Genomic DNA, 27,844 nt, shown 5'->3' with positions numbered 1-27,844 from the left:
TGTCCTCATGGATACTAGTCAGATTCGTCTCTGCTGAGTCACGATAGGAACTCCGAAACAAATCTTAATTAAGCAAAAATAATCACTAAATAACACAAACTATGGGCATCCAAAAAGTTCACTCTCCAAGATCCTCTTCTGGATTGTTGGGAGAAAATGAGAAGAGAGCACGGGAAGAAGAAAGGTGACGTAACAATGTCTGCACGTGAGGGCAGACACACAATTACTCAGCAGCGTGAAATGTAAATGGCCACTGAATGATACACAGGTCTCCGCCCAGACTCTTCTTCCTTCCGTTAGGGTTGATAATTGCCAAGGACCGTATTTGCAGACATCAATGCCAATTTATGGGGATGACGCCATCGACACTTTGCTTAAGCTCAACCTTCGCAGTCTTGCCAGCAGTGGCTGCCACAGACTAGTATGTGAATGCAGCCAGGCAAAAGCGCTCCCCCTGCTACCAGCAACACAGGTCAAAAAAAGTAAGAAGTAGCTGGTAGAATTCCTGACCCGATGCACGCAAGAATGGAGAATGCCACTGCTCCGGCTGTGAGGATAAGCTGTCTTACTTCCTCTGCTGGTTCACAACACCGCATACCAGAACAAGCAAGGAAAACCATCATCCAAAACGCAGCAGAATGCTCCTTCATACGACTCCTACACAACAGAGTGTGCGACAGAAGCCACGTGGGGGCAAATTGGACAGCGAGAACTCTTGGAAACGGCTAACACGAACTAGCACTGGGATGCGCCTGAGCAGAAGCAGTTGATATCTTTATTACAGAACAAGAAAAGCCAGTGCGACCCAATGCACAGAAAGGTCAGCTACAGAGAGGAAATCAGACGCTTAAGGAATTTTGAGAAGCAAGGGAAGCCGCTGCCACGGAATTTTACCCCACTCTGTGTCCAAAGGCACCTCTGAGCCTCCTGTCACCGTTCATGCTGCCCAGCAATCCCTTGAAGAAATGAACAAAGTCTGCTTATGTGCTAAGTCCAGAGAATCGGCCACGCATACTGGGATCAACACCTTCCCCCATGCTGACGCCAGATCATACATAAAGTATGTTTGTCTTTCCTAGTTTGTGGCTCAGGTTGAGAATCAAAGTGGTTTGAAGCAACATCAGCTACTTCTCTTACAAAATTAACATCAGAACAGGCCTCCACAGCATTAACAAGGCGTTCTCACAACAGGGAAAGAACAGCTTCCATCTCAGTCTGGCTTGATCCAGACCGGTCCTAGGGGAAGGAAAGTCATGCCAAATCAACTCCTGCTGCAGATTCAATCCCCACAGTGATAGTTCTTGGAGGGTCTTTAGATCAAGAGTAATGTGATAGAGACTTGGGGGCCATCAATTTATTACTCAAGACCAGGTTCGTGTCACAAAGGATGACCAAAACTAACTAGCTCTCAGAGGTGGGTCACTGGGATCCTGTGAGTCTCCAGTGTTGCTCCACTTAGCTCCGCCACTGTGGTCAACTGCAGCTGTCTTTTCTGAGAAGCAACGCGGAAAAGGAGAAATACAACTGGGTTAATAACCAGAAATATTTTAAAAGAAAACAGTGAGCCTGAATATAGTTTTACAACACTTTCTATCGCCCTTCGCTATTCGGCAGAAATTGCCACATTCACAATGGACACACTGAAAGAAAATGCTTTCTTTGTAAATATTCCCTTTGTGGGAAGGGGGAAAGGCTTCTTGTTTTCCCTGCTTCTTATCTGATACCACAAGGAAAGAGAGGAAGGTGACAGAAATGAAAGCAAAGAAATGAATCCAAGATAAAACCAGAAACCACAGCTATAGAGCCAGCAAAACGACGTACCGAAGTAGTGCTTTGGGGCCATGGGTAGGACGACGGAAATGAAACGGGACGGGCAGAGAGGCCCTGCCAACTGGTTTTATTTACGCCATTAAGTACTACTCTCTAGGACAACCGTGAGACGCCTGCTTTGAGATGGTCACCCTGTCTCTGGGGCACATGGTCAAAGTTCTCAGAGGATGAAATGTCTGACAGAGTCACTTAGAAGTTCATTGCTGTACCTAGATAAACACAGAGTAAAAACCAAGTCTTAAGACATATGACTTTCTACTTCAATGCCAAGTTGAATCCAACAAGTTCTGGACCAAAGAAAATTATAAAAGGGTCTTTTCCTGTAAGTGACTCTTTAGCACAGTTTGTGCGTCTCTGTTCTTCAACTCGACTCCCCTGAAGCAAAAGGGAAACCATGAAGGATAGGTATCCAGGTCCTGAGTTAGCGAACTGAAAAGGCCAGCATTCGGTTTGATCTTTTCTAAGAAGGCACTAAATCAAAGCATCTCTTACACAAAAGGCTGGAGCTAACCGACCAAGGTACCCTCCACCCTCAGGGAATCCTGGCTGCCCTAACGCATTCAGAATATCTATCAAAGGTGCTAAGAGGGAGGAGAGCACCTGCCCAGGTGAGCAGGGCAAGTGCTAAAAGGGAAACTCTCATAAAGGGAGTTGAGCTCGGTGAGATCTTGCAGGTCCCAGGTCAGTTCTGCGGTTGCTCTCACGCCTGTTTTTGACAGCTTTGGCAAAAGCCTGTAATCACCTGGAAACAGGATGGCGTTCCCGTGGGGCTCGGTGGGTTACATATCTGGCACTGTCACTGCCGAGGCTCCGGATTGCTGCTGTGGCATGGGTTCGATCCCAGGCCCAGGAACTTCCGCATGCCACAGGTTCAGCCCCAAACCACAACAACAACAAACTGGGAACAGGAGAAGGCCAAGAGAACAACGATTCTCTCTTGAAGTGAACTGTTCACTTCTCTTGAAGTAGCCTCTGAGAAAACTTGGTATGCAAAGCAGTGGCTTTTACTCAGAGGGAAGTGTGGCCCAGCTCTGTCACAGTGGAGACAAAATAACTCAGATTTCCAATGAAGAGCCGGCCCAGGTCTACTGACTCACATCCTGGTGTTCCCTCCTGGAAGGAGACCAGGGTAACAGGCAGGTGGGAAGAGGGCAATAGTCCTCTACGAGCAGAAGGAGAAGCAAAAGGACTTGGGATTGAAAGTCACACTTGAATTCAAGTACCCATTATATCATCACTAACAGTGATCTACTATTGGCTTTATTATCCTTTAAATTTATTTTTCAAAGCCTCCCAAAGCCAGCTCAACTGGGGGGAGTGCTTCTAAAAACAGGAATCCAGGATTCTATTTCCAACTGTTAAGTTGATGTTCAAATCTTCATACAAACCCTCTCTTTGGGCTTAGGTTTCTTCTTTGCAATAATAATTGCTTCTGCCGAAATCACTTATGGAGGACCGCTACGGGCCATGCATTGTGCTTATAAATCTATATTTACATATATAATAGAAAATCAGATATTGATATGTATCTATAAAACGAGAGTATTCAGGATAACTAATGTGACGTCAGGCACGAGGTATCTTGCAGAAATGCTGTGGTCAGAAGTTAATCACAGAGTAGAGACAGAGACAGAAGCTAAGAGCTATACCAGAGATAGCATCTGCTGCCCTAGTTAGTGAGCAGAACGCAGCTTTCCAATTTAATTCTGGAAGAGAAGTTCTGAGATCACAAGCACATAAAGAGACAGATGCCTTGCAGAGTACGCTGGGGGAAGTGAGCAGAAAACATGGGATCATATTTAAAAGAGGCCAGAGGAGGAAAGAGACCAAAGGAAAAATGAAAGTAAAGATTTGGTGTTCCAGCTGTCTTAAAAAAAAAAAAAAAAAAAGACAGGCCCTGCCTTAGGGTTAGGCTTCCATGAACAAACTTCATGAAGCCGCCTGGAGAACGAGCTGGGTTTTCGGTCAGATGGATTTAAAACAGCTTGGAACTAAATCTTGCTAAGTCAGGGGTACAGTGTTTTTGCCAAGAAGAATATACTCTGACACCTACCTTCTGGTTGATAAGGTATAAGCTACTACTGCTAAAAATAAAGGAATTCTTGTTGGATAGGGCCATAATTTACTGGCCCTCTTCATGGCCCAAACGTGTCAACAGAGTCTGCCCCCTCTGGGGTTCTCCCTGTTTTTCCCTCTCTCTGTAGCAGATAATCCAGATAATGTTGACAAGGGGAAAAGAGGAGTATTTCTGGTTCAGCCACAAAGGGAAGAGCCATGTGATGCCGGGAATAGGATGCCTCTGTTCTTCATGTCCCTGTTTCTACAAAAACTGTAACGGAAAGCTGGTCTCTTGGGAGTCTTCCCTGAACACTTCTGAACACAACCAAAGTCCAATCCAGCAACACAGTCCCGACTTCTGCCACATTCCCAGCAATGATATTTTAGTGGGCAGACTCACTAAAATATCTTTTCTTCCAGATTTCAAGACTGGTCTTTAGAAAAATAGGTAAGTATTAGCCGGTGGCAAAGATCTGAGTCAATTAACGGCTCCCCACCTGAGGGCCATAGGTGGGCTTAGGGGTGGGGGGTGGGGTGGGGTCTGTGAACTTTCACTGATTCTCAAAATGATCCAAAACCTTCAAAAGGTTACCAACCAGAATCAAGAAGAAAAAGGAAAAATTTTAAAGGGACTGTCCATCAACTCTCTCTCAACCACCCACAAATTCCTTTCTTTTCATCTAAAGGTTTTGTACGTTTTGTCTGCCCATGCGTTTAGTTGCATCTTACCTTTGATTCTTTTTTAAATGGCACCTGCATAAGCTTTCATTGGGATTTATGCTTGAGAACGGTCTCTGAATCTACATGTAGTAGATGTCTACTGGTTCTTATTCTAATCCAACAGAGAGCAATAGAACGTTGATACTCAGTGAGTATTAAAGTTCAGGTCACTAACACCAAGGCTCTGAAATTTGTCTGGAATAGTGGACTAGTTGACCTTACCTAGTAAGGTCTCTTCTGTGATTAAATAATTCCATTAACACAATAACAATAAAAGTACAATTCTTCGAATAACATCCCATCAGCAAACCATGCTATAGGAAGCCTAGAAATCACAAGCAGTGGCATGATGGCGAATGTTAAGATTACTGTAATTCCATGAGGCCAGGAAGCAAATGATTTATGTTCAGAGAGACAGCTAGCTCGGTGACCATTTTTTCAGACATTGTAAAATCCAAGTGATTCTTAAGCACGTGCTTTTTCAAAGCATGGATGGAATGAGGGCTGCATGCCTAGCAAGCACCGTCAGAAAAAGTGCCTAAGGACCAAAGAGCCATTCCAGAGAACGTCTCCCAGGAAAAAAAACATGCGGAATGCAAGGCCATATCAGCTGTGCTGACGCCGCTCAGAATATGGTGGACAAAATGAATGGAGGGGAACGAGGAGATGAGGCGAAGTCAGTCTTGCGTTTAAATTTTCTCACCTGGAATTACAGAGATAGTTTTCAAAGCTCGGAGAACCCTGAATGTTCTCAGCGCTGAGACATTGCCCAGGTCCACAAACTCTGTCACATATCTGCAGTAAGGGAGGTCACGCACAGACACAAATGACAAACACGGACACAAACACGAACACCAAAGGAAAAAAACACAAAACCACAGCAAAACAAAAAGTACAATACGTCACGTCAGGGCCCTAACCCAACACCTAACACCAACCCCGGGCCATCTTACCTGGGATTACCGAAATAGTTTTCAAAGCCCTCAGTACCCTGAAAGTGCGTAGAGCTGAAACATTGCCTAGGTTTACAAACTCTGTTATATACCTGCAGAATCAAACCAAAGTTAACTTGTAATGGTACCACTGGGCGAGGGTTTGAGAATGGGGGTAAGAAAGGGTCTGACATACAAGTTATGATTTCACTTTTTTCCTTAAAAAAGAAAAGTTTCAAAATATAAACATTTAGGGAATACTGTTTTGTTTTGTTTTGTTTTCATTTGGACAAGGAGAAGTCAAAAGTATATTTGAAAGAAGTGATACCACCAGAAGGTTCCTGGGCTTTCTCTCTTACTCAGCATCGTGATGTGCAGATCCCAACCAGAATGACTACTCTCATCCATTCCCTTGCTTTAGTGAAAAGGCAGGCCAGGAGGTATCAAAGGCTTATGTCTCCAAGTTTTGAGAACAATTTCTTAGGGGCAGGAGACAAATTTCTGCAGCAGGAACCCCATAAAAACAAATCTACATTAAAATAACTCCCTGGTTGACAATGGCAAAAATGCCCAAATTGTCTGCATAGATGACTGGGACAGGAGTTGTACGCATATCTTTGCAGTTATGCCTGCAGATGAAATTTCAGCCCAGGACATACAAAAAGCAGGGCTCAGGAAAAATCCAGATCGTGGGATCAGAGCAAATATTGTGTTAAGTGCTCATTTAATCACCAGCTCAAATAAGTGAACACCAATGTGTCACAGTGCTAGAAAGCTAGAAATAACTTTAATATAACAGGAAGTCAAAGTTCCAGTTTCAGATATTCAATGCATAGCACTCATTCACATTCTATAGTTGAAATACATCTATCTGATGCTCAGACTCATCCATTTACACAATCTTATACATATTGCACTCAATCTTACACATCGCGCACACACACATGATTTATACTGTTACCCTCTACCAAGCCACAAAGCACTTTCCCAACTTGAAAATAAAAATAAAGTCTGCTATAACTCTTCTATCACCAGTTAAGCTTTCCAAAGAGATACATTTTCACTGTCAAATCAACACAAATTATCGAGAGTAGCTCGGATACCAAAGTGGCGTTACGCTGCTCTCTGATAATAATAGTTTGAGGATCTGGTCAGTAATTCTTTACCAAGTGAACAGACTGGACACTTGGATCATGTTTTGACTTTGAAATCTGAAACATTTGGACAGCCTCATGAAATCATGTGATATAACATACCTAGGAAATAGATTTCCAGCCTAAGGTTTGTATCTAAAAAATCTGAATTCTTCACTGGGCCCCCTAGTGATAACTGTGCAAACTTTGGTCAGTGTTACAAGGGAGAATAAAATATGAGGAAATGGGAAATCACTTCCTACTTTCTGTCCCAGCTATAAAACCTCTGCTCACCTTCCCCCATACATACATGCTGTCACTGCCTGAACCATAAGAAGCCCTCATAAGCAAGAATCACAGACCTAAGTCCATACCACCTTATTTGGTTATTCATGAATTCCTCATACCACTATGTCCACAAACTCACACTTACGAACACACCCAAGAGTCCAACCACACACATACAATCACACCCAGGACACCAATCATGTAAGCAGAGAACTTACGCCATCATGATGACACTGAAATCTAACCAGTTCCATGGATCCCGTAAAAACGTAAAGCCATCTATGCAGAAACCTCTTGCAATGATTTTCACTAGTGATTCAAATGTATAAATCCCTGTGAACGTGTACCTGTCAAAGAAATAGACAGCTTGAGGTAATTTCTGATCAGACAGAAACTTCAAATGAATCTTTTAAGACAACGCTGATGTGTGGCTTCAGCTCTAACACAGACAAAATGGGAAGGATGCAGCAGAAAGGAAGTGAGGAAGAGAAAAGGATGTGGTGAATGAAACTCACTGGAACGCACACACCAAGAGCTCTGCAATGTTGCATTGGGCCCTGAAGGGTATTGCAAAGAAATTAATAATTCTACTGCCACTGAGCACATGATCATTTTGAAGCAGCCAAAGAGGCCCCTGGGCTAATGTTAACTTCGACAAGTCCAAAAGCAAGGGAAAGCTCATGCTGGGGAAGAAGGCGGTATGGTTAGGAACTGAGGGTACGAGGAGGTGATGGGGCCACAAGTCACAGGCCCTGGTTAACTCAGAAAAGGGCAGAGGTGAGGGTGGTAACTTCCAGGGCACACTTTCTCTTTCTAGAGCTGATGTCTAAGGATATTTCTTAAATGCCACATCTCTGTGACATGAAAAGGGGGCAATAGTTTTCTTCCTTAATGGGTAAGCTGTGCAAACAAGATTCAGTGACTAAAAACAGTAAAAACAAGCGAGCAGAAAAATAAATAAAAGAGCTACTTACTCCACATTCTTCGACCAGTCAGGAGGGTTACTAAAAGTCATGAATACACAGTTGGTCAAAATAGTGCACATAATGATCATGCTAAATACTGTAGAAAAGAGTCAAGGGAGAATACACAAAATCTGGCTTGTTTTTATCCTCAAGAAGCAAACACATTTCACATTGGGTATCGCAAGAATTAAATCAGTAACCTGAAAGGAGATCAAGCACAGAGAGGAGGAAAAGGCGAGGTGATAATGAAAACTGTGGCCGCCACCATGAACACACAACGCCACCATATGTCCCCACACCCGGCCAAAGAATGTGCCTGGACACAGCAGGATGACCACTCTCTTTCAGAAGGGCTGTGGCTGTTGTTCTCCTTTTGGATAAAACATTTCTCCTTCTTACCACTTATGCCTCTAAATACCTCTCTGCCTGATAACCAGACTGCCAAAGTCATCAGGTGAGAAAACAGATGAAATCTAATTTATATTATTCAGTAGTCATTTATTGTTCATTATCTTGCACAACCAGTTATGTGGAAATGTGCATGTCACCAACAATTTACTTTCACTAGTCCTCCAAAGAGCCGACTGCCTTTATCAGGCAAGGCAACGGCCAATGTGTGCTGGATCTGTCCCATCTGGGAAACCAGTTGTGGTACCTTGGGTAAGGATTTCGAAGACATCTGCATCATCATAGTCCTAAGACTTTGGTAACGAGGCAATTTCAGCTGATCATTCTGAACATGCCTGGGAATGATGAAGAGTAGCAAACCATTTTGTTGCCATTTCAATTCCACCTAGGATCTTTCTCAGCTGTTAGTTCTTATCTACTGAGAAAAATTAAACTGCTTTAGGTCAGCATGAGTTCTCAGACTCACAGTGTCACCATCACAAGCACAGAAACCATATCTCATTTGCTGCTAACTCACTCTCTCTTGCTAATGGCATCCACCATCTTTATTTGACTAGTGGAGTTTTAAAAAGAGAAAATACCTCTCATAGCTGGATTTTCTTCTTACTATAGCTGGATTTCTCTTCAGGAAATAATAACGTGTTCTGGTTAGAAGAGGGAAAAAACACACCATCTTCTGATCCAACAAAAAGGGAAGAAGTTCATTGTGCATTATTTATTTCCTTATAAACTTTTAGATGTCAGAATTACATTACTTGTAAATCACAGATTTCAGATCAGGTTGCTAAATTCCTAGCATTAATAAAATATGAAAATGCTTGTCACGCCTATTTATGAAGTAGCAACTGCTGGTTTCTTCCTTCTACTTGAAGGACACAAAACTCTTTGAAGCACGGGACTAAGGACTGTCAAATTAAATATCGACCATGAAAGTTTAAAGTCACTATGCAAAGTTGCTAAACCCACCACATAATTTTTAATCTGTCTTATGCTCTCCTATATTAATAAGACATATAGAAGTCAAACCACATGAATAAATTGGCATTTTTTGTTTAATGGGAGCAAAAATACCAAAAAAGATTCATATCAATCCTGCAATCAAGATCTAAGCCTCTGGGAGTTCCCACTGTGGCACAGTGGGTTAAAAATCCAACTGCAGCGGCCTGGGTCACTGCAGAGACATGGGCTGATCCTTGACCTGACACAGTGGATTAAAGGAACTAGTCCTGCCTCAGCTTGCAGCTTGGGTCACAGCTGAGGCCTGGATTAAATCCCTGGCCCAGGAACTTCCATATGCCATGGGTGAGGCCATTTAAAAAAAAAAAAAAAAAAAAAAAGATCTAAGACTCTGTACCAAGGGGGGCCATTTAGTCTGAGACACTGTCTTAGATACTTCCTAAGCTCACTGTTCACGAAATCACAAATACTGAAGGCAGATCACTAAAACATTTATTCAATTATTTGTAACTCAAGAAGCAGCATTTCAAAAATACTAAAAAGGATTTTAATATGTTTAAAAAACTGAATAACCTAACTCACTATGAAATTACTAAAGTCTGAGTGCTTTAAAAAGCAAGATTTCAGTAAAAGGTTACCACCTTAATTTGTCCCTCTTAATGATACCCACAAAATTCCAGACTCCCCTGATATCATCCTAAGAAAAAATAATTTGCCGAAGTTCAGCTCAGGAGTCAGCAGAAGTTCACTCTTAAATCTCCTGACTGGTGGGATAGTCCACTACACTATTGGTAACATACTTAATACACGATTAAGTTGTCAACATTCAGAAACACACACCAGCAACCATGCAACTGCTGCACTCATCCACATTTGCAGAAAAGGATATGAATGTATCAAAATTTTAATAGCTATTCTTCTTATCAGGTTAAAAGGACTTAAAATGTACAAGGCAGGCGTGGCACTAAATCTGAAGAGAGTTTTCCCTCTGTTTAATACTACAAAGGTCTGTGGAAAAAGAAAGAGAGAAATTATTAAAGCATGGAAATTAATCACCATATGCAACAACATGTTTCTAGGCGAGAAATAAAATCAGCTCAGATATACTTCTAAGTTTTATTCCCCAATTTGGTGTCGAAGGCAAGAAACCAGAATCAACATATTTTTCTTTCCCTCATCACCCTCCCCCACCCAGCCTCAGATTCTATTACAAACGGATGACACTACTGCAGCAGTTTTACAGAAACTTTTCTTTCAGAAACAAGCCATTTGATTATACCTAAGCTATCCCTGCCAGCTCTGGATAAGATGCTGAAATTTATTAGTTTAGGATTCATTTATTTGACAAATGTTTACTGAGTGCCTACTATGTGCCAGGCAATGTTCTAGGTGCTGGGAAAATATCAGTGAACAAGGCTACCCTAGTGTGAGAGCCTTTTATTCTAAAAGGGGAGACAGACAATAAATAAAAACCAGGAGTTCCCTTCGTGGCTCAGTGGTTAACAAACCTGACTAGGATCCATGAAGATGCGCGTTCGCTCCCTGGCCTCGCTTAGTGGGTTAAGGATCCGTTGTTGCCATGAGCTGTGATGTAGGCTGCAAACTCAGCTCGGATCCCGGATCCCGCGTTGCTGTGGCCGTGGTGTAGGCCGGGAGCTGTAGCTCCGATATGACCCCTAGCCAGGGCACTTCCTTATGCCGTTGGATGTGGCCCTAAAAAGCAAAACAATGAAAAATAAAAATAAATAAGTAAATAAACATAATAAGTAAGTAAATTACGCAGAATGTGAGGCATGTGGTGGGAAAAGGAGGATGATCCGGGAAAGGGAGTCCTAGACAGCTGGGGTCCGGGGACGGTGAAGGGAGAGAGGACGGTTTTAAGGGAGGTGGTGGGGGATAAACCTACTGAGAAGAGAGACTGGAGCGAAGACTTGAAGGAGGTGAGAAGAGTTCTTCATTCCAAGGTTTACCTACCAAGTCTACTCTGCCTGACTTTTAGGAGCTTCCATTATCAATTTTGCCAAAATCATTCAACTATGATTCGTAACATGAATCCTCCTGTCTTGACAAACTAGCGCAAGTGACAGTCCTTCAAACTTTGGCCTTTGCTCACACTGCTCATGCTACATGGAATGCCTTTTCTTGTCTCATGAATTCAATTCAATTAAAACATATTTGAGCATCTGTTATGTGCCAAGCATTGTGCTAAGCTCCTGGGACACAAGATGGAATAAAACTGTACTTTTTAGGGAAGACATATACGTGAACTAATAATTACAATGCAGGGTAAATACGAAGTTCAATAACAAAAATATGCGTAATGTATGAGGGCAGCAGGAGGGAGAGATTTTTTTCTCCTTGGGTGGGGAATGCACAGGAGGAGAGTGACCTGGGGGCTGCTGATAAAGGAAGGTAACTAAATATTCAAGAAGGGGTTTTAAAGGATAAGTAGAGGAGTTCCCATCGTGGCGCAGCGCAAACGAATCTGACTAGGAGCCATGAGGTTGCGGGATCGATCCCTGGCCTCGCTTGGTGGGTTAAGGATCCAGTGTTGCTGTGAGCTATGGTGTGGATCCCATGTTGCTGTGGCTGTGGTGTAGGCTGGCAGCTGTGGCTCCAAATGGACCCCTAGCCTGGGAACCTCCACATGCCATGGGTATAGCCCTAAAAAAGCAAAAAATAAAATTAAAAAATTAAAAAAATAAAGGATAAGTAGAGATTAAGAGATATTAACTGGGCAGATTAAGGGGGAAGGGTTGGCAAGGAAAGGGAACAACACAGGGTTTACAAAAGGATGTGGCACATTAACTGTGGGTGTGTTCAGGGAATTGACAAGTAATTCAGTGTTGATGGAGGATAAAATTGGGGTGGGGGGCGGGGGGGAGCAGCAGACCATGAAGCTGGAGAGAGATGGAGGGGCCTAGGAGACTGAGTTCCTGAGGATACAAGGCCAGGGGCAAGTACACAGTATCTCACTGTGTGGGTAAAAAAGTAAACAAATGCTAGCCGTTTTAAGTAGGTTTTTGTTTTTGTTTTGTTTTTTAATTTAAATCAATACATGGCCACAAGTATAAAAAAGAGAGAAGACAAGTTTCATCTCTTACCCAAAGATAAACTTTGCTACTTGTATGTCTTTTCTTGTGTATCTTTTGAAAACTTTTCTGTGTAAGTATAAGCACATAAATATAGCCCTAAAAAGACACACACACTCTCTCTCTCTCAAATGGGATTGTACTATAAATACTCTTCTGCACCTTGCATTAAAAACATGAATCCCCACAAAGAAAAGCCCAGAACCAGATGGCCTCACTGATGAATTCGACCAAATGTTTAAAGAAGAATTAATACCAATTCTTCACAAGTTCTTCCAAAAAAGAGAAGAGAAGGGCACACTTCCCAACTCATTCTGTAAGGCCAGTACTGCCCTGATACAAAACCAGACGAAGACATCACAAGAAAAGAAAACTACAAACTAACATCCCTCATGAACATAGATACAAAATCCTCAACAAAATACCAGCAAACCATATCTGGCAGCATTTTAAAAAAGGATTATACACCACAACCAAGTAGGACTTATCCTGGAAATGCAAAGATGGTTTTAACACATGAAAATCCATCAATGTAACGCAACATATTAATAAAAATAAGGGACAGTAACTGCATAATCATCTCAATAGGTGCAGAAAAAGCACCTGACAAAATCCAACGCTTTTTAATAATAAACGCACTCAATAAACCAGAAATAGAAGGAAACTTTCTTAACCTGATCAAAGGCATCTATGAAAAATCCACAACTAACATCATATTTAATGTTATAAGACTAAAAGATTTCTCCCTAAGATCAGGAACAAGACAAGAATTCCATTCTCACCACTTCCATTCAACATTGTACTGGAGGTTCTAGACAAGGCAATTAAGTAAGTAAAACTATTTCTATTTGTGGATGAAATGATCTTGTAAATGGAAAATCCTAAGGAGTATGCAGACACAAAACTATCAGAGCTCATAAGAAGTTCTAAGATATAAGATCAACATATAAAAATCAGCTGCATTTCTATACGCTAGCAATAAACAATCTGAAAATGAAATTAAGAAAACAATCCTATTTACAAGAGCATCTGAAAGAATCAAATACCTAGGAATAAATTTAACAAAAGAAGTATAAGACCTATACACTAAAAACTATAAAACATCATTAAACAAAACAAAAAAATGAATAAATGGAAAGACATTGTGCTCATGGATTGAGAGACAACACTGCTATAGCTCAATGCAATCTCTATCAAAATTTTAACTGTTTTTTGGGGTAGAAATTCACAAGTTGATCCTGAAATCTGTATAGAAATTCAAGGGAACCTGGAGCTCCCGTCGTGGCTCAGAGGAAACAAATCTCACTAGCATCTGTGAGGACTCAGATATGATCCCTGGCCTTGCTCAGTATGTTAAGGATCTGGCGTTGCCATGAGCTATGGTGTAGGTCGAAGAGGCAGCTTGGATCCTGTGTTGCTGTGGCTGTGGTGTAGGCCAGCAGCTGCAGCTCTAATTTGACTCCTAGCCTAGGAACTTCCATGTGCCACAGGTGTGGCCCTAAAAAGACAAAAAAAAAGGGAAAAAAATAAATAAATTCAAGGGAACCAAAACAGTCAAAGCAATCTTGAGAGACTTGAGATTTGAGGACTCTCACACTTTTCCATTTCAAAGCTTACCACAAAGCTATACTAATCAAAACTGTGGTAATAACATAAGGATAGCCAAACACATCAACAGGACAGAACTGAGAGTCCAGAAATAAATCCATACATTTAGGGTCAAGTGATTTTCAACAAGGATGCCGAGACAATTCAAAGGGGAAAGAGTTCAATAAATGGTGCTGGGACAACTAGACAACCACATGCAAAAGAATGGATTGGAACCTCTATCCCACCATCTCTATGAAAATTAACTCAAATGGACCAATGGCTAAAACTATCAAATTCATTGAAAAAAACAGAGGTGTAAATCTTTACGTCTTTGGACTAGGCAATAGTGTCATAGATGTGACACTTTCTAAAGCACAAGCAACCAAAGCAAGAAACAGATAAAGTGGACTTCATCAAAATTCAAAACTTTTGTACAACAATGACACTACTCAGAAAGTGAAAAGACAACCCACAGAATGGGTGAAAATATTTGCAAAACATGTATCTAAAAAGGGTTTAGCAGCCAGAATAAAGAACACCTACAACTCAACAGTAAAAAGACAAATAATCCAAGTTAAAAATGGGCAAGGATTTGAAAAGACATTTCTACAAAGCACAGATACAAAAACAGCCAGTAAGACATGAAAAGATATTCAACATTAGTAGTCATTGGGGAAATGCAAATAAAACCACAATGAGATGCCACTTTATGTCCACTAGGGTGGTAATATTAAAAAAAAAAAAAGATCATGGAAAATAACAATGTTGGCAAGAATATAAAGAAACTGGAACACTCATGTAGTACTAGTGAGAATGCAAAATGGTTCAGCTACTCTGGAAAACAGTTTGGCAGTTCCTCAAAAGTTAAACATCGAATTATCATATGACCTTAGCTATATAGCTAGGAGAACTGAAAACAGGTTCACACAAAAACACGCACACACAGGAATTCTGACTGTGGCACAAGGGGATCAGCAGCATCTCTGCAGCACCAAGGATGCGGGTTTCCATTCCCAGCCCAGCACAGTGTGTTCAAGGATCTGGTGTTGCCGCAATTGCAGTTTACGTCGAAACTGTGTCTCAGATCCAATTCCTGGCCAGGGAACTCCATGTGCCGCGGGGTGGCCAAGAAAAAAAAGTATACACGAATATTCACAAACGCATTATTCAAAACACTGTACAAATGGAAACAACCAAAATGCCCATCAAGAGACAAACAGGTAAGCAAAACGTGGTCTATATCCATATAACAGAATAATATTCAGTCTTAAAAGGACTGAAATTCTGATACATACTACCACACGGATGAACCTGGAAGACATTATGCTAAGTGAAATAAATCAGACACAAAAGGACAAATATTATATGATTCCGCTGGATGTAGCAAATTCATAGAAAGTAGAATTGAGTTTATCGGGGGAATGGAGAGTTGTGGTTTAATGGGTATAACTTTCTGTTCGGGACGATGAAAACGTTGTGGAAATGGATAGTGGCGATGGTTGTACAGCATGGTGGGTGTATTTAATACCACTGAGTCGTGCACAAAAAATGGTCAAAATAGTAATTTTTGTGTTATGTGTAGTTTACCACAAAAATATATATACACAGTTGACCTTTGAACAACATGGGTTCGAACTGCGCAGGTCCACCTACATGCAGATTTTTTCTCAATAGTAAATACCAAGGTAATACACGAGCCATAGTCGGCTGAGTCTGGGGCTGTGGAAGCACAGATACAGAGAAATCGCAGGTATTAAGGAAGGAACCATTGGTGTTGGGGAAACACCCACCTTTATGAAGGGCTAACAGTAAATTATAGGTGCATTTTTGACTATGCTGAGGGTCCATGCCTTTAACTCCTGCATTATTCAAGAGTCAAATGTATATTATTAGCTGAAAAGTGTCCAGTAAGGTCCTTTTTGGGGGGCTATGCTTGCAGCATGTGGTAGTTTCCAGGCCAGAGATCAAACCTGTGCCACAGCAGTGACCCCAGCCACAGCAGTGACAACTCCAGATCCTTAACTTGCTGAGCTGCCAGGGAACTCCCAATAAAGTGTTGCTGTTAATTTTTTTTTTTTTTTTGTAAATAAGCTTTGTCCCGAGCCAAATAATAGAATTAAGAATAGTAATAGCTAAAAGTGGTTCCTAACCCATTGTGAATTTCGGAATGATTTAAACAACTTTTATTTTTTTTTTTACTTTTTATTTTATTTTTTGTCTTTTTGCCATTTCTAGGGCCGCTCCCGTGGCATATGGAGGTTCCCAGGCTAGGGGTCAAATCGGAGCTGTAGCTGCCGGCCGACACCCACAGCCACAGCAACTCGAGATCCGAGCCACGTCTGTGACCCACACCACAGCTCACGGCAACACCGGATCCTTAACCCAGTGAGCAAGGCCAGGGATCGAACCCGCAACCTCATGGTTATTAATGGGATTCGTTAGCCACTGCACCACAACGGGAACTCTGATTTAAGCAACTTATAGAAAAATAAAGATATCTGGGCCCAGAAAAAGAGAAAGAGAGAGAGAGAAATTAGGTACTTATACATGCTACAACATGGGTAAGCCTTGAAAATCTTGAAAAGAATTCAGACACAAAAGGAGTTCCCAGGTGACACAGCAGGTTAAGGATCTGGTGTTGTCACTGCTGTGGCTCTTGTCACTGCTGGGGTATGGGTTTGGTTCCCAGCAGGGGAGCTTCCACATACCTTGGATACGGCCGAAAAGATTTAAAATAAAAGAATTCAAATGCGAAAGGCCACATATTGTATGCTTCTATTTATACAAAATGTCCAGAATAGGCAAATCTTGACAGAAAGTGGGGTAGTGGCTGCCTAGGGCTGGATGGATTAAGGAGTCGTTGCTAATGGGTCTCTTTATAGTGAGGAAAAGGTTGTGAAATTAGTGGCAATGGCTGCACCACCTTGTAAAAAAAAGCCAATGAATTGTACACTTTAAAATGGTGGGTTTTCTAACTTGTGAATCACACCTCAACGAAAATAAAACACCACAAAAACAAGAGCAAACCAAAAAATGAACCACATGAGAGCTGTAAGGCATATAAGAAGAAGGTCTGAAGGATGATACCACAAGCATCTACGTACCCATCAGTCAGCCTAAGAAATAATGTCTTACCAATGCTGCTCCTTTCTGCACCTCTTTCCAAACACATGCCCTCTTTCCCACAGACGTCAGCGTTATTTTGAATTTGGTACTGAGCTTCCACTTTTTCTATGATATATTTCCAACTACTCTGAGCCTCCCCTCTTCTGAACTCCTACTAACACTCAGAGTTTGTGTCTTTCATTATTCTCCAAGCTTCTTCCTCCCCTCCCCTCTACCCTTGCTCCTAAAGCTAGAGAGCAGGAACCAATCTCACACTTCTTCCCACAGTTCCAACACAATGCTCAACACAATAAACAGCTGCTGGCAGACTCTTTTTTTTTTTTTAAAGTTCCTCTCCTCTCATCTTCTATTCTTTCCTTTCTTGATCTGGCAGAGTCACACCACTCTCTCTATGGTAGAAAAGTAGTGCCGGTATTGAGCCATATACATTCTGGAAATGCTCAATGCACCACCTTGGTGTGTGAGACTGCACTGCGATAATATTCCTCCTATACTAGAAGGTACTGGCTCTGGTGGGAAAGTACTGACACTGCAGGGAAAGCCTAATTCCAAAAGCAAGAGGAAGTGGTAGACTTGGGGTGAGGCTGAAAGAGGTCCAGGGCCAAACTGAGACTCTTCCATATTCTGGCTTCTCAAAGAAACAAAGAGCCCAGGACTTTCCCGAAGTCCCCTCTCTGAAGTACTTGTACTCTGCGTTTCTATAGCAACCCTCTCTATGAAAATGCCAAGCCTTTTAAATAACCTCCTCATTCAACCTCATAATACTCCCATGAAGTATGTGTGAAGGAGGGGTTATTATTCTCTATGCATTTCACAAAAGCTCAGGAGAGGGACCACCACCCATCAAAGGTCAGGCAGCAAGGAGCACCAAATTATGCCAAGTTTAGAGCCTCTTTACAGCTTCTATTGTGCCAGATGGAGAGGCAATTCTATGGCAATAGGGCAGAGAATGAACCTGGTGTGGGGGATGGATTCTCGGGTGAATGAGAAATTTGAGCCCCTGGGGTACATTGCATAAAAGCCTAAGCAAGAATGAAAGAAGCACTGGCCCCTGTCCCAGGATCTAAAACCAGGACTGGGCCTCTAGGAAATCACCTACCTGCCTTAGAAGAAGACAGGCAACAGGATTTTTTAAAGTAACATCCTCTGTACTTTCCAAATTTCTCATCTTTTAGTTTGGCCATGACGGAAAGATGGGTCTAGAGGAACCACTGAGGGTCTTTCCTATCTGAGGATTAGCGCCTACAGGGACCTGGCCCAGAGCAGGTGCTCAGTAAATGCCTGTTGCCTGGTTAGCGAACAAATGCTTGTGTGTCTGAGGTGAGGGGAACAGAGAAGAGAAAAAGGAAAAGAAGACGTTAGGAAACGGAAGTTGTTAGACCTTGGCTGAAGAAAAACCTAGGAGGCAGCTAGGATTCTGAATGAGTACAGTGATGAGTCGGCAAGAAGGGGACCGATGATCCTGAGGGAAACTAGGGCTCTTTAGTGAATTTTAAAACTATGGTTTTGTAGGTATAAAGGCTTTCCTAAGGATGTTTTATATGTGAAGCAGAAATTTTATAATTAATTTAGGTACTGAACACTGCATTTAGAATAGTTTATCACCACCCCTTTCTAAATATTTATATCTTATATTTTTATCAAGTATAAAAACAGACCTTTTATTTTCTATTCAAGGAGAAATAAATATATAGTTTATACTAAACCTCCAGAAATGAAAGTGAATCTGCCATACTGCAAGTAGCAAGTCGTATTACAATAAAACATACTTTATTGTTAAAAGAATTAGATTTACATATGCTTACTTTACATGCAGTTTTTCATAACTTCATCTTTTGCATAAAGCAAGATGGTATTTGGACCCACACAAGTTTTCAAAGCTTAGGAACCTCCTTTTTAACACTGGGGCTTATAGTGCTTTATTTGAGAGACAGAAGAGTATATACTAGGGTCAGCAAATCTCTTTTGTAAAGGATCAGATAGGAAAAATCACAGGCTCTCTTGCAATAACTAACCCTGCCTTTGTAGTGCAAAAGTAACCCACAGACAACATGTAAACAAATAAGAGTGGTTGTGCACCAATAAAACTTTATTTATGAACAAGGGAATTTTCACTCATCGCCATATATATATATATATATATATATATATATATATATATATATGGAAGTTCCCAGCCTAGGGGGCGAATCGGTGCTACAGCTACCAGCCTACACCACAGCCATAGCAATGTGGGATCCCAGCCGCACCTGCAACCTACACCAGAGCTCATGGCAACGCTGGATCCTTAAGCCACTGAGCTATGCCAGGGATCGAAGCTGCGTTCTCATGGATCCTAATTGGGTTCATCACCACAGCCATGACAGGAACTCCCCAAATATTATTATTCTTTTGACTTTTCCCCAACAATTAAAAAATGTAAAAACCCTTCTTAACTCATAGGCCGTGTGCACAAGCAAAAATGGCAGAGCTGATGTAGGCCATGGGTCATGGTTGGCTGATCCCTGTTATACACCAATACCAGTTCTGACCTAGGCCAGACTGGTCTGGCTGCTTAAGACTTATGTGATTAGGCTTTTCTTTCTTTCTTTTCAATGCAGATTCACAATTTTCACCCCAGAGGTTCTGTAAATAAGCTACAGAGGAATGTGCTCACCAGGACTGGGGAACTGTCACATCACCTGTCAGGTATTAAGGCTCCTAAGATGTCCACCTTCACCTGCCTCTACCTGGCTGTATGGCCTGGGGCAGGGGGGCAGGGCGGGGCGGTGGCGGGGGGGGGGGGGGACACCCACAGCTCTCTGGATCTCATCTTCTTCATCTATAACATGAGACAGGGGGCTGCCTGGTGGGCATGCTGAGGTCCTTTCCAGCTCTGACATCTATGAATCTACAATTTAGAAAATACGCAGAAGCATCCAATATTAATGGCAACAAAGCGGCAAACCATACTTTGGAGGAGGAATGCCAGCCATTGCTCATTCTTTCACATTCAATCTTGGTAGGACTCTTGCTGAATTAGTTATTTTGCCCTCTCAAGTGAAACTCTCAAATCCAGGGTCAACAGTGCCTAGTACTATCCTGACAGCTGTACTTACTGGGCAGGAGGCAGCATGGGGGAAGACGTGTACCACTGGCTGCTTCTCCCTGCCCCCATCCCCTACTTAATCCCCGTTCTCGCCAGAGCAGTGACTATGGGAGAAAGAATGAATAGGGATGATTGGTGATGGGCTGACTTTAAAAACAGATACACAAAAGCATTTTAAAGTCATAGGCATGGCTGATAAAATCCCGGTACGCATCGTTAAGCTGTGGGTAAGAATCCAGAAAAGGAGATACACCCCTTGTTTGCCACTGGGCTCCCACACCACATCCTTTAAAGCCCAGGAGGAGTGCGAAAGACAGCAAGCTCTGGATTCTTAAGAGAATATTTTTTAATCAACAATCATTTGGTACCCATGAAGTCCAATAATATTTTACCTCATCTGTCTTAAATTAGATCTCTGTGAGGTAAACGAGTTAAAGGGGAAATGGAAATTGAATTGCGGTTTATGGCCCAAGGGAAAATATCAGTTTATAACAACAGCCACTGAATGTGAGCGAGCAGAAGCCCATTAGGAGCAGCGGAACAGCTCTTAACGAGTCGTGGCATGCAGTATTAATAAATGTGTCAAGCTGGCATAAGCTGAGCTTTCTGAAAAGCACAGGCTTTTCATCTCTAATTAGCACTGTGGGGCTTGAAGCACATGATGGAGGCGCTTGGCCCTTGCTTCCCTTCAGGGTCCACGACAAGGAGCAGGGACATCGTGCAAGGCCAGGTACGAGCACATTTACGTTCATGCCGAACAAATCCTAGCACATTGCAAACACAATACATGAAACGCATACAGTTACCATAAGCCGACTCATAAGCATTTCTCCACCCTCACCCCAGGACTGGATTAATTTTTTTAAATCATACAAGATATAGAAATTACAATAATGGTGCATAAATATGAAAAGACATTCCAGAGAAGTCAAGGCGGAGCCCATCACAGAACAGAAAACTTCTTAGAGAAAGGTTTATTATCCAGCCCCTGGTTTTCTGTGGGACACAAGGCCCAGGAGAGCAGCTCTCCACTCAACCCAGCCCTCCCTCTCCTCAGAGGTCATCATCTCAATTAGGGCAAAGGTAACCTGCAGGCATCTGATGACCCTCTGCTGTAATGAACACCTAGGGGCTCAGAGATGGAACTGATCTACAAGGGGGCATTTGGGAACCAATCCCCTTTGGCTCTATCTGGCTAGAACTGTTACCCACACTGACTTACGACTGTCTCCCAGGGTTTGGACCCTAGATCTTAACTGTTCTGACCTCTGTAATTGCCTGACTCTCTCATTTTAGCTGACCTCTCTAGCCTTAAATTCTTGCCTGCCAAGCATATATATGTATACATGTATGTGTGTACACACACACACACACACACACATCTTATTCTTCCAGACTCATGTACCTCTTCTGATCTAGGCAACCGGCCAGTTTGACTTATATTAGCTGCTAGCTCTCTCTTGCCTAACTATAAATTCTGGTACCGTCTACCAGGACAAATCCTCTCTGCCTATTGGTTTAACAGAGCATACATACACAGAGAAATACTCTTCTACACAATAATACAAATTAAGTGGATCTGAAAAACAGCTCTAGCAGTGATAACAGCAGTAGCCAAGTGTCCACAAATCCACAGATCTTTGGCATTCCCTTCCGAGTAACTATGCAGCCAATAAAGCAGGCAACAGATAAATGTCCTTTCAAAAGTTTCCTGTTTTAATAAAGAGAAACACAATGCTAAACAGGTTCTATCTCAGACTAGGAAGCTGTTCGATAAATGATCTGCACTGTCAAAATGACTACACCGAGTTAAAGGGAGTCCTGATGCTTTTCTGAATGTTAATCAGCTTAGTGGTCCTTCAAATAAAATTACAATTATAATCCCAATGTGACCCAGGAAAGGCTCCAACAAAGGCACAACTGGCCTGAATTTCCAGAATATCTGTGCCCTGGTAGCCAGCTTAGAAATACTCAACTAAAAAGCAGGACATCAGGAGGCAAGCAGTTTTTTCCCCTTTAGGCTTATACTTCTGTTTGAACCGAATGAATATTCAGAGCTCTCATCTTCCAAGCCTCTATTTCCTACACCGAGGATTGAGCAAGAGAGACCTCTAAATCCTGTATTTATTTTGTTATTCCTTTTACTCACTAATAATTGTACCCATGAATCTGTTTAAAGAACTAATAGCTGAGATGCCTTATATAATACCTGTCTCGCAGCAACCACTTGAAGAGGTAGGTATAATTTACAGATGATGAAAGAGTGGCAGAAAGGTGAACTTGCCCCAAACCATAAAGTTATTCAGTGGTAAAACTCAGAACTGAACTGAGGCAGTCTAACTCCAAAGCCTCTTAATTATTACACTACAATGGAATTTTTTAAAAAGCTTCAAAGTTACTTATCAAATCTAACTCCTCACTTTGCAGACAAGAAAGCAAGCACAGGGGGCTCTGCCCAGGCCGAGACCACTGGCTGCGGAGCCGGAACGGGAGGTTCCTGAAGTCCAGTTGCCTGGCTTCTGGTCCTGAACTCTTTTCAGCACACCAGGTCATCCGATCCAAACCTCCGACCAATGAAGAAATCTCGTTTACTTAATATCCTTAACTCTGGTGAAAGGAACAGCCCTTGCGTATGACACCGAGATCACCAGCAGCTATTAACAGAATTCTCCCAGGCTAAGCTCGATGAGGATAATGCTAGCATCACATCTGTCTGTGGTTCTGCAGTTTTCTAGTGCTTCTGCATGCACTCTCACTTGATCTGACCTTGTAACCCCATGCCCTCCAACCCACATTTGGAGCAGGGACACCCCCTTCCTGCCCACATCCTGGTGACAGGAAGCCACACCTGGCAGGACAGCAGCTGCTTCAGCACTGAGCCTGCATGGTGCCGTTCCCCGAGGCAGGGCGACTGTGAACCTCCTACACGGCCATTCCTCCTCACTGTCCTTCAGTGTGAGTTTGCCTTTGATCTCCTTCCCCCTTCCGCTCTTGGGGTACCCAGCCTGCCGCTGCTCTAGGGTAAAGCAAAAGGCAGGTTTATTACGTAAAGCATATGAAGGCTTCCCTTCACTGCACTCGCATTCTAGAATCTATTCTCCCTCTCCTCTCTTAGAAAGCAGCAGAGTAGAGCAGTTTAGAGGCTTTGAGGTGACAAAGACGTGGATGCAAGACCCAGCTCCATTGCTTACTAGCTGCCATGGTTTTAGGCAATTAACGTGGGTTGCTAAGGCTCCGTTTTCTTATTGATAAAACAGGGATAATGACTGATAGTACGTACTTTATCAGTACTACTGATAAAGGAGGATTAAATGAAAATTCACAAAAAGTCCCCACTACAGTGCCTGGCACAGACTAAAGACTCAACAATGCGATTAAGATGACACTGTTGCCAGCACACAGACGTCTGCTGCTCCTGTTTCCAGGCCCCACACATTGGGTGGCAGGAGAAGACTCTAAGGGCTAATGATTACGTTACTCAGTATTCACACACTTGGCACAAGCCAGCAGGACACTTGTGCATCAGCCAGACCAAGAGTCCAAAGTCAGGAGGGAGCACCTGCATAGGCTCAAAGTGGGCCCAGAGGTCATTTCAGACCTGAGAATTCCAGAAACAGGAGAAAATATAAACTGCCACGTATGCACACAGTGGGATCCAACCAGCTTCCCTGGCTTTTACCTCCTGTCTCACCAAACCATGCCCCAAGCTCCAGCCACAACAAAACTCAGGGTGTTAAGCAATTCAACTTTTTTTTTCACGCCTCTCTGCCTTAGCAGGTACTGTTCTTTAAACCTACACTGCACTTTCTTCTCTTCTCCAACAGTGGCGCTGTTCTTCTTCAAGGTACAGCTCAAATATTGCCTCCATTCAACTCTCTCAAACAGAATCATCCAGAATCATCCTTCCTTTCTTTGAGTCCCCACAACGCTTTGTACTCACTTCCGTTAGAGCACCTCAGATAGTGTGGTCATTTTTATTTACACATCAGTACCTCTCACTGGACCCTGAGATCCTTAAAGGCAGGGGTGTATCGTCCAACTATGGTGAGTTTTCAGCTGAGCAAGCAGAAGATATAAGATGATGCCCATCTGGTATAAGGTAGGTAGTTCGTACATGTTTGCTGAATGTACGAATGAATCTCCTAGTCATGAGGAAATCGTACAGTTAAAATAACTAACTTATAACTATATCCAACTTTCTGCCAGCTGTCTGACTTACTTTTTCCACTCTTTAGCTCATCTACCCATAAAAATTCATTAATTTTAGTCTGAAAAGTCTTCTCATCTTTTCTATGCCTTAGAGATCATGCTAAAGACATGGAATGAAAGAAATAAACTGAAGAGTACTACATTCATGCTGATGTACCGAAAAATGACAGAAATCATTTAAAAATGAGAGCAGAACACAAAATCAAAAAAATCGCCCTGCAATATACTCGACAGAGACAGTATGATACAGTCGAGAGACCATGAATATTACATTCACGCATCCCGCGTGCTGAAAGCTGGCGCTACCACACATGAGGGGAGGGAATCTGAGCAGTAAATGAACATATCTAAGCCACAGTTTTTTATCTCTCTTTTTTTCCCCCTTTTCTGGCCACACTAGGAAGTTCCCAGACCAGGGATCAAGTCTGAGCCGGAGCTGCAACCTATACCACAGCTGCAGCAATGCCGGATCCTTAACCCACTGCTCTGGGCTGGGGATTGAACTGGCACCTCCAGAGAGACAAGCTGGCACGTCAACCCACTGCGCCACAGTGGGAACTCCCACATTTTTCTCTCACTTGTGAAAATGTGCAACATTCTACCGACAGCACCCTAATATGGTTGATCCTCAAGGACTACCGAAAATTGGGGAGTCAGTGATAGCTCGAATTTGGGTGGTATCATCCACGAAAATAGTAGATGAAGGAAGGTAAGTAGCTTTGAGGGGAGAAAATGGGTTCAATTTTGAATACACTGAGTTACCCACGGGAAATCCAGACAGAGATGCCTGGCAAGCACTGAGTATTTAAGGAGCATCGTAGGCCAGAGATACAGATTCAAGAGTGCTGAGAGAATGGATGAGATGAGCCAGGGCGATTGCGCCAGACGAGGGGAACACAGCCCGAGGACTGAACCCGCAAGAATGTGAACATTTAAGCAAAGGTGGAGGAAATGAAGAAGAAAGAAAAGGAGTAGCCGGAGATGTAAGGAGAATAGGGCAGTTTGAGAGGATCTTCCATTTGAGAGGATCTTCCATTTGAGAGGATCTTCCATTTGAGAGGATCTTCCATTGAGAATATACTGGTAGAGGGCTGCACTTGAAGCATATGAAGATTCCCAGGCTAGGGGTCAAATTGGAGCTGTAGCCACTGGCCTACACCACAGCCACAGCAATTCCAGATCTGAGCTATGTCCACAACCTACACCACAGCTCACGGCATTGCCAGATTCTTTTTTTTTTTTTTTTTGTCTTTTGTCTTTTGTCTTTTTGTCTTTTGTTGTTGTTGTTGTTGTTGTTGCTATCTCTTGGGCCGCTCCCGCGGCATATGGAGGTTCCCAGGCTAGGGGTTGAATCGGAGCTGTAGCCACCGGCCTACGCCAGAGGCACAGCAACGCAGGATCCGAGCCCGCGTCTGCAACCTACACCACAGCTCACGGCAACGCCGGATCCTTAACCCACTGAGCAAGGGCAGGGACCGAACCCGAAACCTCATGGTTCCTAGTCGGATTCGTTAACCACTGTGCCACGACGGGAACTCCAATGCCAGATTCTTAACCCACAACGCCATATCCTTAACCCACTGAGTGAGGCCAGGGGTCGAACCTGAGTCCTCATCGTAACTGTTAGATTTGTTTCCCCTGAGCCACAAGGGGAACACCACAAAACTGGGGGAATCTTTTATTTAAACTTCATTCCATAGACCAAACTTTGTAGACTCAACAAAGTATCTGGAATAGGAGCGCTTCTTCAAAACAGGCAGCAAAAATTCTGCTAGAATCAGAACTGACAGAAATTGTCAAATAATGATGAAATCCTAATCTTGAATTGTGTCAAAAAGGGTTATATGTAAAGAATTCACAACTCAAGTGAATTTGGAATCAATCTGAGAGAAGCATCCGTCTGTATATTGATGTCATAGTCTGACTCTCCTTGACTAAGAAAGGATTTAAAATATGGTTAATTATAGTGAGAAGATGATCAATACCACTGTAATCTCAGAACTACCATATGATCCAGCAATCCCACTCCTGGGCATACATCCAGACAAAACTTTCATTCAAAAAGATACACGCACCCCTATGTTCACTGCAGCACTACTCACAATAGCCAGACATGGAAACAACCTAAATGTTCATTGACAGATGAATGGATTAAGATGTGATATATATACACAATGGAATACTACTCAGCCGTAAAAAAAGAACAAAATAATGCCATATGCAGCAACATGAATGGAATCAGAGATTCTCATACTAAGTGAAGTACGTCAGAAAGAGAAAAACAAATACCATATGATATCACTAATATGTGGAATCTAACATATGGCACAAATGAACCTCTCCACAAAAAAGAAATAAACTCATGGACATGGAGAACAGACATGTGGTTGTCAAGTGGGAGGAAGAGGGAGTGGGATGGACTGGGTGTTTGGGGTTAGTAGATGAAAACTATTGCATTTAAAGTGGATAAGCAATGAGGTCCTGCTATACAGCACAGGGAAATACATCCAATCACTTGTAATGGAACATAATGGAAGATAATATGAGAAGAAGAATATATATGTATATGCCTGGGCCACTTTGCTGTACAGCAGAAATTGACAGAACATTGTAAATAGACTACAATAAAAAATTATTTTAAAAAATCACTGTAGGAGTTCCCATCATGGCTCAGTGGTAATGAACCCAACTAGTATCCGTGAGGACGCAGGTTCAATCCCTGGCCTCACTCAGTAGATTAAGGATCTGGCATTGCCGTGAGCTGTGGTATAAGTCACAGATGGGGCTTGGATCCTGTGTTGCTGTGGCTGTGGTATAGGCCAGCAGTTACAGCTCCAATTAGACCCCTAGCCTGGGAACTTCCATATGCTGTGGGTGCAGCCCTAAAAAGACAAAAAACAAACAAACAAACAAAAAAAAAACAAAAAACACTGTAATTCTGAAACACCCTCCAACATTCAAATGGTCATTATTAAATAACCCACTCAACAAGTTAATTCTTACTAGAATAAAAAGATTTCATAAACCCATGCACCTATGGTCAATTAATCCATGACAATAGAGAAAACAGAGTCTCTTCAATAAGTGGTGCAGGGAAAACTGGACAGCTACATATAAAAGAATGAAATCAGAACACTCTCTAACACCATGTCTAAAAATAAATACAAAATAGACTAAAGACCTAAACATAAGACCAGACCTACTATAAAACTCTTAGAGGAAAACATAAGCAGAACACTCTAACATAAATTGCAGCAATACCTTTCTTGATCCACTTCCTACAGTAATGAAAATAAAAACAAAAATAAACAAATGGGACCTAATTAAACTTATATAGTAGTGTATATATGTCAGTCCCAACGCCCCAATTTATCTCTCCTGCCCCACATTTACCCTTTGGTGACCATAAATTTGTTTTCAAAATCTTTGAACATTTGTTATCTGTAAA

The 27,844-nt window shown here is 42.3% G+C and overlaps 1 protein-coding gene across 5 annotated transcripts in view; it reads right to left on the bottom strand.

Moving 5' to 3' along the window:
* SCN8A (sodium voltage-gated channel alpha subunit 8) overlaps positions 1–27,844 on the bottom strand; it is a 196,364-nt gene that overhangs the window by 93,841 nt on the left and 74,679 nt on the right. For 3 of the 5 annotated variants that reach the window (XM_021091665.1, XM_003481581.4, XM_021091664.1), the window contains exons 3-6: positions 10,181–10,299; positions 7,936–8,025; positions 7,180–7,308; positions 5,312–5,403 (exon numbers count right to left, since the gene is read on the bottom strand). In XM_021091665.1, coding sequence (XP_020947324.1) covers positions 5,312–5,403; positions 7,180–7,308; positions 7,936–8,025; positions 10,181–10,299 — 430 coding nt within the window. Of the gene's footprint in view, positions 1–5,311; positions 5,404–5,561; positions 5,654–7,179; positions 7,309–7,935; positions 8,026–10,180; positions 10,300–27,844 lie in introns of all 5 variants that reach the window. The other 2 variants (XM_021091666.1, XM_021091667.1) reach the window with 1 other exon arrangement.

The sequence above is a fragment of the Sus scrofa genome, chromosome 5 (genome assembly GCF_000003025.6).
Source record: "Sus scrofa isolate TJ Tabasco breed Duroc chromosome 5, Sscrofa11.1, whole genome shotgun sequence".
Lineage (NCBI taxonomy): Eukaryota > Metazoa > Chordata > Mammalia > Artiodactyla > Suidae > Sus > Sus scrofa.
Note: the sequence above shows the minus strand (reverse complement) of the source record. Positions and strands in the feature narration are given on the sequence as shown.